This window comes from Leptidea sinapis, chromosome 45 (genome assembly GCF_905404315.1).
Source record: "Leptidea sinapis chromosome 45, ilLepSina1.1, whole genome shotgun sequence".
In the NCBI taxonomy this organism is placed as follows: Eukaryota; Metazoa; Arthropoda; class Insecta; order Lepidoptera; family Pieridae; genus Leptidea; species Leptidea sinapis.
This window is the reverse complement of record NC_066309.1, coordinates 6,889,466-6,907,021: the sequence shown is the minus strand read 5'-3', so window position 1 is coordinate 6,907,021 and position 17,556 is coordinate 6,889,466. Positions and strand designations below refer to the sequence as shown.

The window sequence follows — 17,556 nt, the reverse complement described above, 5'->3', positions numbered from 1 at the left end:
CAACTTAAGTCAGCTTTGGAATATCGGAAAGCTAAAGTTAATTAACTACCGTTTTAATTGAGATTCTTTGTGATAAGCGTACATCCAGTTATTTTTTTATAAGACCGTGGCCCATACTTTCTAGTAACACTAGAATAATCACATGGGCATTGCCAACTTATCCCTACTAAAATCATAAATGTGAATGTAAGTTTGTTTGTTACGCTTTTATGCCGGAGCTACTAAGCCGTTTTTGATGCAATTTAGTACAGCGTTAGACTAGAGCCTGGGAAAGGACATAGGACACATTTTATCCCGGAAAAGCCATGGTTCCCGCGGCATTTGTGATAAAATGAAATTCACGTCAATGACCTATAACCATAGGTACGAACAGTAGGCTTAGTTTGCCATTGCTACCTTCCTCGAATTAAAATTCATATAATATGTTGGGAACGTGAGCGAAAACGGGAACCAGAACTGGAATAGGACATAATCTTCAATTTAAAACTTGCTTATTATTTATAAAAATCTTTAATCTACGTGGAGGAAGGCATCAGCTAGTAAAGCATAAAATTAACATACATATGAATTCGAAAGCCGAAAACACTTTTGTATGTATCGCGCGAGGATCGAACCCGGAACTTACAGGACGAGAGTCCACGGTACTACCCACAGCGCCATCGACGCTATAGTACTTTTTTTATGCAAATTGGGGACGATACGAGCACGGACGTTCAGCTGATGGTAATTAATACGCCCTGCCCATTAGAATACAGTGCCGCTCCAGATTCTTGAAAAGCCCAAAAATTCTGCGCAGCACTACAATTGCGCTCGTCACCTTGAGACATAAGATTTTAAGTCTCATTTGCCCAGTAATTTCACTTGCTCCAGCGCCCTTCAGACCGAAACACATTAATGTTTGTTTCTTATTACTGCTTCACGGCAGAAATAGGCGCCGTTGTGGCACCCATAATCTAGCCGGCAGTATTGGAGGATATAATCATTTACTCCTACTTCTTCAGAATTTATATACCTTAAGCGTTTTAAAAATGATTTGGAGTTTAAATAAATAAAAAATTGTACTGACATTAAATTTACAATTTCAATTTCGAGGATAAGGTAAAACAAGAGGTTACATCTCTGATATCAACACGTTTTTAAGCCACGGAAAACTTAAATCAACATTCTATGTTGCTGGGTTTGTAAACGAAGTCAGCTCTTGATTAGTTCAACCACTTTTCTAAGAAGCAGGTGCAAGCCTTCATCAGTGAAACAGTCAACACAGATGTAAGGGAGTAGTTTGTTACAACGTGTACCTATGTTAATTGAACGGGAGTCTAACAACTTCTACTATTTGTTTTCAATTAAGTTGTAAGACGTACTTTGATCTCGCTTTGTATCAAATAAGAACGTAACATAGACACTAACAATGATATTTTTAATGACTTTTCTTCCCAATTTAGAAACATAGTAAAACGTGCTTCTTAAATGCTCGGGTTTGTTATACGTAACACAAAATTTTTAAAAGTTTAAAAATAAAAAAGCTCCTTTATTTCAGTCTGGTTAGAAGTATCTTCGAGTATGGATCAGTTGTCTGGCGTCCTCACTATGCTTCGCATATCCTAAGACTGGAACGTATTCACAAACGATTTCTGTGGCATGTGGCTTTTAGTGCCGGTAAAGCCAAGAAAATTTCTTCTTATAAATAATGGATGGCCTTCTTTAAAATGACCACATTCGATGAACGTAGGGAAATGCTTAATCGACTGCCCCGAATTGCTAAATTAATTTAGTCTAAGAGTACCAGTAAGAATTCCACGTAAGCCACTCCACTTTGTCCTCCACTTCGTCAAATGATCCTAGGTACCAATTCCCCAGTCCCACGATTATGTGAAATTTTATATTCTTATAGTGTAGCTAATATTGACATATTTACTGATTCCTTAGCCAAATTCCGCTAGACCATCTGCACCAACATTGGCAATCTTTAATAATGTTATAATATGAAAATTATTATAACTGTGTGTAACTATGTAACCTACTCATTTATTAATTTAAAAAAACTGTTTAATTCTTAACTTATTCTATATAATAGCTAAAATTTATTATTTCTGTGCATGCTGTGTTTATTTGTAAGTAATTACTACATTTAGTTCGTAGTTTTTAGTTCTTCTTTTTATATTTGTGTGTATTATTGTAAGTGATTGTAAATAAATAAAAAAGAATATATATTTTAATAATTAATCTGTTGGTAATTTTTATATTTACACATGCTGATCCAGCAAACGTTGTATTGCCGTATATGGCACATCGTATCGGGCACACTTAAAGTTTTGCACTTCTAACTAATCGGAACTATTTGAATATCGAATGCTATTATATTTTTTGAAACCTACCTAAAGTAATAATTAAATTGCAATATTTAAAATTTTTGAGGTACATATAAAATAGATGACGATTCTCAGACCTACCAAATAAATATTGTAAATAAAATTATTGGATTCGTTTGCCATCTTGCAACCCTATTGCGGATCTGTGGATGGAACTGAATAATATAACACTGGTGTTTAAATAACAGGGGTTCATCGTGGAGGGATGAAAATTTGAAGCTGTATGTATTTTTCAATGCTGAATCATAATTAAAAAACTGTCAATAATTTCAAAAAAACAATTAGGGTTGTATTTCTAAAACGTTTTGCAGGCAAACCAGTTAGTGTGTCTGTCTGTAAATACTCCTATTTCCGCCCATCATATTCATTGTAACATAAGCTGATGTGTATGTTTTTACACCGTTTTGTATTAGCTTAACCTGTATGTTTGTTTGTAACCGACTCATTTGGGCGCGATTTTGAACCGCTTTAAACAGACAGATTTCGTTCAGACTTCATAGATTTATCAAGGACCGATGAAAATACATTAAGTTGATAAAATTTCGTATAATTTTCATCTTTCGTCTATAAGGCTGGAATTGATGGTAATTTTAAATATTCTCTCTATTTTTTAGTTCGGATTTTTATAAAAAGCGTGTTTTTTAGCTTTTTTTTTAACTACAACTTATTAGGTAGGATAGACTACGGAGTGTAATTGCCTTGACCTTTTGAATTTAATAGTTAAATGTAATAAATAACTATGAAAATTTAAAACTACTTAAATCTATAATATACAGTCGCGAGCAAAAGTTTGGAATCACTCACATCTTTAGTCCTTCACTTAATCCGGGACATCTTCTTAAATACTGGCTTGATTTTAATGAATTTGGTATCAATTTAAAGCTAAGAGTTGAACCTTTTAAATTATTATAATGGTTAAAAATTTATTTAGTAGATAAGCAAGATCGTGCGGAACCAATTTCAAGTAAGTGATTCCAATCTTTTGCTCGCGACTGTATATCACAAAATTTAAATTGAATAATCTCACAGTACACGATACTGCAATCATTGCAAATGGAACGCTAAATTCAGTATCTTGAGACTTAGTGTAATTGATTTACGATACTATGTTACGATGTCTCTAGATTGGTGCAACTCGAGAAACAGTTGGGAAAGCAAACACGCGAGATGTATTTGCGGTGACAGAAGCGAGCTGCTGCATCAATCATGTTCTGTCATCCAGATCTGTGCCTTGCCACAATTAATGTATCCCCGCTAAACATATGCCAACTAGAATTTAATTAAAACAGGAGAATATCATGCAGTAGAGTTTGAAGTAATGAGAACAAATTTGAAAAGCAAGAATAGATTATGTTTACGAAAGTAAGGGATAAGGCGAGCAGGACGTTCAGCTTATAGTAATTGATACGCCCTGTCCATTTCAACGCAGTGCCGCACAGGATTACAACATACAACTGCGCTCGTTACCTTGAAACATAAGATGTTAAGTCTCATTTGCCCAGTAATTTCACTAAATACGGCGCCCTTCAGACCGAAACACAGTAATGCTTACACATTACTGCTTCACGGCAGAAATAGCAGCCGTTGTCCAATAGTGTTCTTGAAATGGTGCCGAGAATATTTAACAAGCTACCAACCAATATACAAACCACATAAATTAACGTAATTAAAAAGAAACTTTTTAATCTCCTACTGACAAAATTGTACTATTCTATAAAATACTTCTTTTCAGATGCTTCATTCAATTGGCATTTTAAAATATCATTTTATTTTATTGCGTACTAATGTTTTTACCAATTTCAATTATTTTGATATCAATTTACTGACATTGTGTTTATTTATATTAATTACTTAATTCCGCCAATATTTGTCTTTAAACAATTCGACACGTGTTTCGCCTCTACACGAGGCGAACACGTGTTGACGAGACTGAATCAAATGAGCCGGAAACCGCTCTTTTTATAACCTCGTCCCATGAAATGACGCGCTGTGATTGGTCGGCTGTTGAGACGTGTTACCCCCGAAAGAGATACGTAACAATGGTGAAGGGACCAAATTTTGTTTGTTCACAATTTAAACAATGTAAACATGTTATTTTTGTGTTTTATTTTTCTAATTGCTCTCACAGATAAATTTTTATTATTTACTATTTATTTGTTATTAATTATTATTTGTACGGCACAGCATGCGGGCAAGGAATGGAGAACTTTTATTGTGATTTGTAACATCTTATGTATACCCATGACTACAAATAAATGATGAAATGAAATGAAATAAACTACAGTCACGAAACCTTGATATAACAAAATACCCGATATAAGTTAGGTTATTTAAGATTATGGTGACACGTTTAAAATAGACAAAAATATAAAAAAATTACCAAAATATTTAAAAAAAATTAAAAAATGGAGCAAATCTGCTTATTTTATATAGTGCCCATAATTTCTGAGGAACATGGGATGGATTTCATTCCTAATTTTTTTTTCAACTAGCCTATCATCCTGTTTCGGCTTGATGTTGAATTTTGGGACATTCTGTTTACTTTTTAATAGAGTTTGTCTTTTAAGAAGAAGTGTACTGTTATATCAAAATCACAAAGTATTATGACAGAAAAATAATGCTTAGATTAAGGATTGGTCTCCGCTGTGATACCGCAGGTGTAGTATAGTGCGGGAACTCATTCTACGCCCAAGTGGACGTACTCGAGCCAGTCTCAAACAATGTGTGACATTGACGTGCCAGATGTTCTGTTAAACATTGTTAATAATTCAAAGTTTGTAAAAATTATACTACAAGAAATAAAGTAGACACTGGAATCACATATCATCAGTAAGTATTTTGTATTTTATATATTTCAATGTAAAATAACACTGCGCAGCTGAGACCAATCCTTAATCTAAGATGAATGAAAAATAAAAAAATTATTAAAATTTGCAGTTTTGGGTTCCAACATATAGCTATATTTCCAAGTAGAAATACTTAGTGAAAGGAGAATATAATATTAAGTATCCAAGTTGTAAGAACTTGTTCAGAACAAAACACAAGATTTTTGTTACACAAACACAATGGGCCTATAAAACTTACAAAATATCCGAATAAAAGCATACACAATAAACAGCAAACGAGAAAGCCCGTTTCATAACGTAGCTGTCTAAAGAAAACATCTTTTGTTGCGATCTATTCATTAGATATAGCAGGCAACATTGTGCTACCATTCTGCTCAGCTATGCATAGCATCGTCGTATGACGCGCTTGCAATTTTACTGAAAAATGTAACGCACAAACACAAGGCGGGAAAGTCATTAGTTTTCCGGCCAGTCGAGTCCTGGGAAACTTATGACGCTATTTATTTAAGCTTGCAGTGCAATCCATTTTAGCGGTAATTATTTGAAATGTTTTAGATAGATGAGTCTTGTTATAATAAAAAATAGTGTGGCAATTTGTACTAGTGACAGCTTTCTATGCTATGCTCTATTGTTCTCTAGTTTTAATATTAATAATTGTTATTAGTTGTAAAATATTATGAAGGGAAAAAATCTTTGGGTCAGACTTTCGTTCCTTTTTTTCATGCTTTTTATTAGCTTTATATGTATGTAACAGATTATTTGATCGAGTATTTCACCCACTTGTCGAATTTATTTCAAACTTAGCACACTTGTTAAAGGCAAATCATTGGAATAGTCTGTCCCATTTTTATCAGCTTGGTATTAATGTTTTTTTATACGCTTCTTATATTAGCTTCACCTGTATGTTTGTATGTTTGTAACCGACTTCTTTGGGCGCGATTTGGACCCACTTTAAACGGCTAGATTTCGTTCAAACTTTGTAGATTTATCGAGGACCGATGACATTACACTAATTTGATAAAATTATTCAATTTTTCAATTTGCAAAATATGATTTTTGTTAATTTATATAATTTTCATCTATAGTCGATAAGGCAGGAATTGATGTTAAAGTACTTAATAGTTTTAAAAATACGCTTTTAAAGAAAATTTAACTAAAAAATGAAAAATAAATAATAGTAAAAAGAAACTAAAAAGCACGCTTTATATAAAATTCAACTAAAAAATAGACACTATTTTCAATTTAAATTCTTTTAACTATTATTTATATATTTATGGAAAGGAATCTCTAAACGTAATTTTCAAACTCTTCAAAACGGCTGATAAATTTGAAAATTTCCACATTTATTGGTCGATCGATTCCAATGCAATTATTTAAATAATCTTTCGCATAATTCATACCAGGAGATTCAGGATTTCTATTGTAACTTTTATTTCACAATTTTTACAATATTGTTCTATCTACAAACGTAGAATAGCGACGAATAGATAATTTTACGGATTTGTTTTGTTACGCCAAAGAAGTACAAATTCTTGCGTGCATACATAAGTATACACATACTTTTTATTTTATTTTAGACAGTGGAATTCAGTGGAAACTGCCAATTTTTTTAGTAAATCACTAAAATTAATATTTTCTTCGTTCCTATACCGTGTCCCACGACACCACACGGTTTTTATTATTATATACTTTTACAATATTATATTGTTTTATTTTATAATATATTAATTATTTTACTAACTATTATTTTATTCAAACTCATATGCAGGATGTATGTCATAAAATTTGTCTAAATATCTGTGGTTACAAAGTAGTTTTATATCAAATGCGACACACGCCGTTCCTCATAGATCAAAAATATCGACAAGCGACAAATCGCTCCCTCGTATTCCGCCTGTCAGTTACGTGATGGCCATTATTATCAGTACGTCGATTTACTCCCTACGTTGCTTACATTCTCGGTATATGTTTTATAGCGAATAATCTACATGACAAGAATACGGAATAATGTTCCGTAGCTATTTGTGATGCAATGAAGTGAAAATTAGTTCTTATGAAGTAAAAGTATAGGTGTAATACTAAGTAGGTATCTGTGATAGTAATGTCAATGATGTGAAATTTCTTTAGCGGCGTTGAGCACTTTTCGTCACTTTGGGCAGGATATAAAATATGAAACTCGCATCAGGTGTCACGTGGCCTGATCGTAATTCGTAAAACATTCGGTGAAATTATGGATGAAAGATTTATGAGTAATTATTGTTTGGCTGGTCGTTGGACAAGTGGTTGAATCAATGTGAATACGAAGCCGAAGCACCGCGAGGTCGAGGGATCGAATCTCAGCCGTGAAATATTTGTAACAGTTTAATTATTGAAGTAATAACTTCTTTAGCGGCGCTGAATACTTTTCTTGGGATAGGTATAAATGTTAAATTCGCGTCAGGACACGTGGCCTGATCGAAAATACGTAAGACAGTTGTTAAAATAATGAATGAAAGTTGGTTTTTCTGAGAGGTAAACCTTTTAATGTAAAATGATTGTAATAGTTCTAAGTGTTAATTTTTTTATCTAATATAAATTGTCATTTGTACCTACAATAGCGCAATAAATGAATACCTATTGTATTTAACCACATAAATGGTACTAATTTTATACTGATAAATAAAGCAATGTTAATGTTCAAGTGTTTACTTCTGCCGGCACTCCTGGAATACAACCTGTTTTTTTTAACTTTGTTTTGACAATTGTGGCTTAGTAACAAATGCACTTATCTTACTAAAATCAAATAATAATTGATATTAATAAAATTTTGATAATTAATATTGATTATCGGAAGAATAAAGAGTGCACTATTTCTAGATCACGGTTAGTTTTATAAAAATATCTAAATAGTAATATTAAATCTACTGCAGTCGTTCTATAGATATAATAATATTATTTAAAAACACCTTAAATCCCTTACTATTTTTTAAATATACAATAAAATACATCTAAGTAAAATTGCATTCATTTTGTGCGTGAAACCTAAATTAATTGTAATGGGCAAGTGAATTAATACGTATATGAAGAATAATATGAAGTAAAGTAATCAACCTTGTGACGATCTCCAAATGTGAACTCTTATTTATTCGTCAAAGGCTTAAGAAAATTAAAAACACTCTTTATATTTTGCTCCAGTTTTGAATTACTCCAGGATAAACTACGAACGATGAGCGTTCTTAATGAATCTTTTTTTTAACAACAGAGACGTGACAAAGTCCTGATCGCTCGCGAAGACAAATTCTGTGGTAATTCCCTGAATGATTCCTTCAAATGTATGCATTAGAGCATGATATGTTGAACTTTGAAGCGAGATAAGTCACGTTGCATTCTTCATAGTGAATAATGCAAAAGGCACGTGTGCACTTTTCTCTGTGACAGAATACTTAAGTGATGGTATTGGGTGTTGTACTCGATGCTGAGAGCTCGGGGAAATTAAGCGTACATATCATAGTTTTAGATACAGATGACATCAACAAAATACTCTTCAATTTCAATATGTTTTTTATTTTATGGTAATAAGGGACGACACGAGCAGGACGTTCAGCTGATGGTAATTGATACGCCCTGCCCATAACAATGCAATGCCGCTCAGGATTCTTGAAAAAACCCAAAATTCTGAACGGCACCACAATTGGGCTCGTCACCTTGAGACATAAGATGTTTTAAACTATGAGAAATTTCTATCAAATGCTAAATTACAATGTCAATACTAGCTTAACTTATCATCGTCAACTAAAAGGTGATTTTTATTACTAAATTCTAAAATAATAATTATGAAGATCCAACCATTTGTATATGCTTTGCAAAATCTAGAAGATATAATTGGGTTTTAATTTATTATATAAAATGCGGCCCCAAAAGGTTTTTAAATACCAGTTCTAAAATGAATACACAATTTACTTTTTTTATGAAAAAAAAACGAGCGTTGGTTTCACCTGATGGGATGTGATCACGCCGCCCATTCTCTTTTTCAATACAAGGTGAACCACACAATTCCTGAGAACATCACGCAAGAAAGTTAATTCCAAAGTTTAGCAGTACGTGGCAGAAACTTGCTTGAAAACCGCACTGTGTAGGAACGCCACACATCCACGTGGTAATTAAGTTTGTGGCGTGTGGTGCGAAGATAGAATTGGGTGGCAGGAATCAGGATAAATAGCTCTTCGAAGCACTCCCCGTGATAAATGCACTAAAAGACACAATGAGGCGACGTATAACGAATGATTTAAACTACCATCTAAAGTAATAATTAAGCAGTTACAAAACAAACATAGGTGGACAAACCATTTTAATATTAGATGAGGGATACTTTATACATCTTGCTGAAGTTACAACTCGGAAACTACTTTATTATTCTATATTAAACTTGAAGTACTGCACTTAGTTTCATAACTAAATATTTGAAGTTTTGCATCAGGATAGAACGTGTTATAACTAACCATAAAGCCAGCGATAAACACAGTTTAGCGAGATACTTTATTAATTATAGCTAACTAGCTGACCTGGCAAACGTTGTTTTGCCATGTAAATTATAAATGTGAACCTTCGTTGAGCTTCGACGAATCTACTACAAAAGATTTCATTGAGATCGGTCGAATAGTTTAGGAATTATGGAATTAGGGAACATACAAACATACATAAACATCTCTTTATATATTTGAATTTTATCCGTAGTTACAATTGTAAATAATCATATGAATGAACAAAATATTTGGTCGCTTGTACTCTGACATGTCGTTTATTTCCAATTTTAACGTGCTTTTTATTAGCTTACATGTATGTATGTTTGTTTGTAATCGACACATTCCATGCAAGCTTCGTAGATTTATCGAGGACCGATGACAGTACATTAACTTGATAAAATTATTTCATTTTTCTAATCTGTCTATAAGGCGGGAATTGATGTTAATTTTAATTTCCAAAATAAATTTTCTATTTTTAGGTTCGATTTTCTATAAAAAGCGTGTTTTATAGTTTTTTTTAACTAGTTCTATTTATTTGTTACTTACGTACTTGTTGTCATTATTGATACACTATATTTGATACTTCAATTGAGCATTATTGAAATTGCACAAAGGAATAAAGAGCATTATGTGTTTTATTTTCATAATATTATTTTGTATTAAAAACAGGTTTTATCAACAGGAACTTCGCCAAGGTTCAGCGCTGTATCCCGTTTCATTTGTGCTGCGATACGAGTTCGTAGATGTTAGTGAACAAGGCCAACCGTTAACTGACTCCAAGTCAGCCTGCGATCGAATTTTCAAATCAGCACAGACATATTCCGGGCGATTTCAAGCACCAAAAGCTATATTTTACTATGGCCGAGGTGGCGCACAAAATCTTACATGTATATTAAGGTTTGTAATTTGTTTATTAACGTAATTGTTAGCAATTATCTTCATTCATTATTTAAAATACATTTGTTTACAGATTTGAGGCAAAATTGGGTGAACGAGTTCAGCTAACTTTTACAAACACGTACTTTGGGAATAAATATTGTAGTAATCATAAAGATTCGCGAAGTAGCCGTTGGGTTTGCGATAGACCTATTAAGAGAAGTATAGGAGGCGAGGGATTGGCTCAGATAATTATCACGGAGTACCCCTGGGAAGGAGTTCCCATAAAAAGAGATTGCTTATGTTCTAACCGTTCTGATCCATTAAACATACACACATTAACAGGACCTGTGGTTGAAGTTAATTTCACTGTTACTATGATGAATATAACAGAAGATTATGATGATTTTGCATTTGAGGGTGAATATAAATTTATACCGACTGGTCCCGGAGATGAGACAGTTTGCTCGACAGGTTGGGGAGAAAGGCGCTTGAGAGGCAGTAGTGGAGAAATAAGGCTATACGACAAAAGAGACTTAGTTATACCCGAAATTGTTGGTGATCGAAATATAATTTCTGAAAGTGTCAAAGCTGAAGTTGCCTGCGTTCATAGGCCATGGCTAATAGAACCCGGAGGAGATGAAGTGACACCTGTGCAGGGTCGATATCTGTATATGAAAATTCCTGGTTTTGAAATTACATCGACATCTCCATTCTGTACAACACAAAATCGATTATTTATTTACGAAGCGTACGACACCTCCAAGTCTCGAGAAATTTGTCCGGATGGTACTAACTTTATTGAACTATACTCCCCTGGGTGGGACTCAACACAAACTTCTTTAGAGTCAACATTGACGCCGCACGCTAGGAGTTATGTTATTGATTTTCTGCAGCACGAACAAGCGAATTATTTGATAAAATGGATAGAAATAATAAAAAAATCGTCTATTGAACATGATCCGGACTCGGGAATCTTGCCTTATTCTGTTCTTCTTGACTGTCGATACCAGTAAGTATTATATTGACATTCATAAGGATTACACTAAGCTTATTCTTGCGATGAAATTAACTATAAATAAGATTTAATATTTTTTTTTTAATTAAGATCTGAATAACTTTTTTGAAAAACTTTTTTTTTTAAATTATGTTACAGTTATACAGCAGTAGACAAACTGCCCTTAATATTTTAAAACATTCACAGTTCGTAAGTTTATATTGATGATAATTCGAGAATTCTCGTACCTAATTATATACTTTTTTTAACATATAATTACCTGTATTAATTTTTTAAAGAGCCGGAGAATCCCTCCCCGAGCATTCGCGCTCGGGCTGCCCCTCGTATTCTGGGGAGGGCACAGTACCGCGTATGTCACAGGACAAACAGGGCAGCAACACCACGGCACCCCGCTCCACGCTTAATGTGGACTTTTGTAACATCCGGGGAATTCACTCCAACTTAAACGCCGTCCACCACCACCTTGAGACGGCGCAGCCGGCCTTGTGTTTCCTTACGGAGACGCAGATATCTCGACCTAGCGATACGTCATATTTAACGTACCCCGGGTACAAAATTGAGCATAATTTCATGCCTCATGCCGGGGTATGTGTGTACGTTAAGGAGGATATCTGCTGTCGCCGTCTCGGCAATTTTGAGGGTAGGGGCCTGTCTACTCTCTGGCTCCGCGTAGATTTAGAGGACCGCGTCCGCATCTATGCGTGTGTCTACAGGTCCCATAATGGTAACGCAGAAACGGATCACCTCATGGGCTGCGTTCAAGCGGCATTTGATGACGTGCTTGCTCAGATCCCCTCCGCTGAAATCGTAGTCTTGGGTGATTTCAACGGGCACAATGCCGAATGGCTTGGATCACGTACCACAGACTACGGAGGGCAATCTGTGCATAATTTTGCATTGGCGTATGGTCTGTCCCAATTGGTTGAGTCGCCGACGCGGCTCCCGGATGTGGATAGCCACATGCCGTCCTTATTAGATCTTCTGCTGACTACACATCCCGATGGTTACCAGGTCTCTGTCGACGCCCCTCTCGGAACGTCCGACCATTGCCTGGTCAGGAGTGTAGTGCCTATCCAACGCCAACGTCGCAGAACACCAGCGACCCGCCGCGTTTGGCACTACAAGTCAGCAGATTGGGATAGGATGCGTTCCTTTTTGCATCCTACCCTTGGGGCAGGGTTTGTTTCCTTTCAGATGATCCTAGTGCCTGCGCCGTTGCAGTAGCCGATGTGATACTGCAGGGCATGGATATTTTTATACCAAGCTCTGTAGTACCGATCGGTGGCAGATCACAGGCCTGGTTCGATGCGTCAGTTAAAGCAGCATCTGACTGCAAAAAACAGGCGTATCGAACTTGGGTTGCGGCACTGGGCTCAAAGGATCCGAACTGCAAAGTTCTGAAGAGGAAATATAACCGTGCCTCCAGATTTTTTAAGCGGCAAATCGCCCATGCGGAATCGAAGCACGTCGTCAAAATTGGCGAGCAGCTTTCCAGTTACCCGACCGGAACACGCAAGTTCTGGTCGTTGTCGAAAGCTGCTCTTGGTAACTTCAACTAGCCGTCCATGCCGCCGTTGCACATGAGGAATGACACCCTGGCCCATACGGCAAAAGAGAAAGCCGATCTCCTGTGCACTCTTTTTTCCTCCAACTCGACTCTTTACGACAACGGAAAAACACCGCCGACCATCCCGCGGTGTCAGAGCTCCATGCCTGAAGTACAGTTCCGACAGAAAACTGTTAGGCGAGCTCTGTTTTCGTTGGACGTCAGGAAGTCGAGCGGGCCGGATGGCATTTCTCCAATCGTGCTTAGAACGTGTGCCCCTGAGTTGACGCCGGTGCTAACGCGTTTATTCCGGCACTCTTATTCAAAAGGCGTAGTCCCTGATTCATGGAAGTAGTCAGCCCTTGTCCATCCGATCCCAAAAAAAGGAGACAGTTCGGATCCGGCAAACTACAGGCCTATTGCTATTACCTCCCTACTCTCCAAAATTATGGAGAGCATAATTAACCGCCAGCTCTTGGTATACCTTGAGGGTCACCAGTTGATCAACGACCGGCAGTACGGCTTTCGCCATGGTCGGTCGACTGGCGATCTTCTGGTATACCTAACACACAGATGGGCGGCGGCTATTGAAAGCAAGGGGGAAGGCCTGGCAGTTGGTCTGGATATAGCGAAGGCCTTTGATCGTGTATGGCACAAGGCGCTCCTCGCAAAACTTCCATCATTTGGGCTTCCCGAGAGCTTATGCAAGTGGACCTCCAGCTTCCTCACTGGGCGCAGCATACCGGTCGTTATCGACGGTTATTGCTCGAATCCCAAGCCCGTGAACGCTGGAGTGCCCCAAGGCTGTGTGCTATCTCCCACGCTGTTTCTTCTGCATATCAATGATATGTTGGACACCGCCAACATGCATTGCTATGCAGACGACAGCACTGGTGATGCCGTATACACGGGCCATGCAGGTCTCTCTCGGGAAAACGTCGACCAGTGCCGGGTGAAACTTGTGTCTTCTATCGAGTCCTCTCTCGAGAAGGTCGCGGAATGGGGTAAGTTGAACCTTGTCCAATTTAACCCCCAGAAGACTCAAGTTTGCGCGTTTACCACTAAAAAAACCCCATTTGCCGTATCACCGCTCTTCGAGAACACTTCCCTTAAAGCCTCGCCTAGTATCGGAATACTGGGTCTCGAAATCTCGAGCAATTGCCAATTCCGTGGCCATCTGGAGGGCAAAGCCAAACTGGCTTCAAAGAAACTGGGCGTCATAAATAGAGCACGGCAATACTTCAAGCCGGCCCACATTCTAGCGCTCTACAAAGCGCAGGTCCGGCCTCACATGGAGTATTGCTGTCATCTCTGGTCTGGCGCACCCCAGTATCAGCTCGATCCATTTGACCGCGTGCAACGCAGAGCAGCTCGAATTGTCGGGGACCCAGTACTCTGTGAACGGCTGGATCACTTGGCGTTGCGTAGAGACGTCGCTTCATTGTGTGTCTTCTACCGCATTTATCACGGGGAGTGTTCCGAAGAGCTGTTCAACCTGATTCCTGCCGCCGAATTTCACCTTCGCACGACACGCCACAAGTTACGATATCATCCCCACCATCTGGATGTGTGGCGGTCCTCCACAGTGCGGTTTTCAAGGAGCTTTCTTCCTCGTACCACGAAGCTGTGGAATGAGCTTCCTTGTGCGGTGTTTCCGGGACGATACGACATGGGTACCTTCAAGAAAAGCGCGTACACCTTCCTTAAAGGCCGGCAACGCTCTTGTGATTCCTCTGGTGTTGCAGGAGAGTGTGGGCGGCGGTGATCACTTAACACCAGGTGACCCGTACGCTCGTTTGTCCTCCTATTCCATAAAAAAAAAAAAAAAATAATTTAGTTTAATTTCATTATTTAATTTAGTATGGGGATAAAAGGCTTTTTATTTTTTTTTATTTTAATATATTGTGTAAATGCTAGAGACTATCATAATATGTCATTCCCAGGCTATCTCATCGTTAATAAAATTGGCTTTCTGCAGGTTCATTTATTATTTTTAAATGTACTTAATGATTTTATTTTTAATTGAACACAGACTGGGACGCTTTTTAAATGTGTACCTATACATTCGCCCTGAAAACTATAATGTATTTCATGGAACCTATTAGTATTAATCACCAGGAATTTCTACCTTCTCTATGCAAAAAACATTTTTTATGGAAAATTGCCCATTTTCATAAATATATATATAATGTATTCATATATATACTAATAATAATAATTTCTTTGAATTTTTCCATAAGCTGTCTATCCTTAAGCTGCTGCTCTCTCTTGCAGCGTTAAAACTATAATAATATCAGCAGCATATCACCATAACAAAATGCCATGCGTCATTATGCTGTAAAAATGACTAATTTATAAGAGGGGAAAATATCAAATTTTACTAAAATTCCTATTCTATTGATCAATTTTTTTAATGTTTTAAGTAGTCTGGGCATCTTAACGGACACCGTCGTAATTGTCTACTGTCCAATTTTATACCATCAAAATCCTTTTAAATAATAAAACTTTTTCTTGTGCAGTTGTCCGGAACTGAATGCATGCATTCCTCTCACATTATGGTGCGATGGAAGCGCTCACTGTCCATCAGGCTACGACGAAGACGATGCTAATTGTTCATTCCGTATATCACTTCCTTCTTCTTACGTAGCTGCCGCTGCTGGAATCGGACTACTCATTTGCGCTATCGCAATAGGCCTTTGTGCATGCAAAAAACGAAGAAAAAAAGATAAAGAATTCAAGGCAAGATTAGATGGCTCTTTGCCAGCAGAAGAGAGGCCGTACGATAGAGCGAAGACGAATGGCGTACCAGAATCAGCGCCTCAATACGCGACTGTACAAAAGTATGCTACTATTGATAAATATAGTTTAAGTCAAAAGTATAGCGCTGGTATAAATGACGCGAGGTATTATGATGAAGTAGCGCAAAGAGACAAATTAGCAGATACTAGGTACGCTAGTTTAGGTCGCGGAAGAAGTACACGGACAGACAATAGAGGTTCCAGAAAAGGGATGCCTGATTTGGGATATCCAGATTTAAAAGATGGTATTTGTTGACAATCTCCTGATCTTCTAGAGACAACTGTGTAAGTGAATGTACAGTCTGTTTAATATTGAAAAGACTGAAATGGCGTAAGTGCTTCCTTGAGTTTTGTTTCGATTTGTGAGACAGTAGTGCACGCTTTTTTCCCAATGTAATAATGTTTTGACGGTGCTGTTATTATTCTCAAATAAACTTTGGTGGACTCTTATTGCATGATTTCTCGTATTCTCACTCCCAATCTTCTTTTGGTTTATATATACATTCATCATTTACGATACCTAAAATACTAGCAATTTTTACAAAAATGAGTGTAATTTTTCTATTGTTAGGATTATTTTAAATGAACACTTTAGAGAGTTAAATGATTTTACGCTAAAAGTAGGTCAAATTTGACATGATTTGTTCTTGTTGTAGTTTCACGTGTAAAAAAATATAGTTTGTCTCATCAAATAACATATCTTATTGTAAATAAAACGCTTGACAATACAATATTCAGATACAATAGAATCAGTATTAACAAATCTATGTGGTAAGTGTTTCCAGAGATGAGTTTTGCTGTTGTATAAAATATATCTTGTACAATAATTATTTAGACGTACAGTTCGGTTCTGCTCTGTTAAACTTGTGTATCATATTATACAGTGTGTCTCCGAATATGTGTATTTCTAATGTATAAAGACTAAATAAAATACTAGTTCCTAAAGTAGATACAATTTATAAAAAGCCCAAATTAACTATAATTTAAAGTTTGCATAAGTCAAATGCTTCGGGTCATTCTAAGAGTTATAAATAAAAAAAAATTTACTTGATTTCAAATGCTTAACAAAATCTGAATATATGATTTCCAACGTACTATATTTAAAAACACACTGTATTAAAATTAACACAAGGAGTTCTGCTTTCAATACATAAAATGAAATGTGATATAGGATGTAAAAATATATTTTAAGCTCTCAAGTATTATATGTATAATTACTTATTATTTAATGAACTAACATCTCAAAATGTGTAACTAGTTTTATGAAATGTAAATAAATCTAACATTAAGATTTTTAAAGTACGTAGATAAGTGATTTCCAAGTAAAATGAAAATTAAATAATAAAAATTGCGCACAAGTTTTATTTTAATCTCTTCTCAACTCATAATTACTATGAAATTATGGGCTCGACTATTATAACTCGCTAATTGCAGTTCTAGTGTAATAATTGTGCCGGGGCTGAATGTAGGCTTCGTGAATGTCATACTTTCAAACTTTGAATCCACCCACCGTTACTGCTTTTCAAATATTTACTGTTCCATTTCATCATATATGCAGAGCTCTACAAACAAAAGTTGAGTATTTAATTGCATTGCGTTGT

General features: G+C 36.3%; 1 protein-coding gene across 1 annotated transcript in view; it reads left to right on the top strand.

Moving 5' to 3' along the window:
* The window catches only part of LOC126977373 (uncharacterized), a 122,001-nt gene extending 104,859 nt beyond the window's left edge, over positions 1-17,142 (top strand). Inside the window, exons 11-13 of the mRNA XM_050826135.1 lie at positions 10,400-10,614; positions 10,688-11,605; positions 15,677-17,142. Of these exons, the coding sequence (XP_050682092.1) occupies positions 10,400-10,614; positions 10,688-11,605; positions 15,677-16,211 (1,668 nt within the window). The 3' untranslated portion in view covers positions 16,212-17,142. The remainder of the gene's footprint in view (positions 1-10,399; positions 10,615-10,687; positions 11,606-15,676) is intronic.
* The last annotated feature ends 414 nt before the right edge of the window (positions 17,143-17,556 follow it).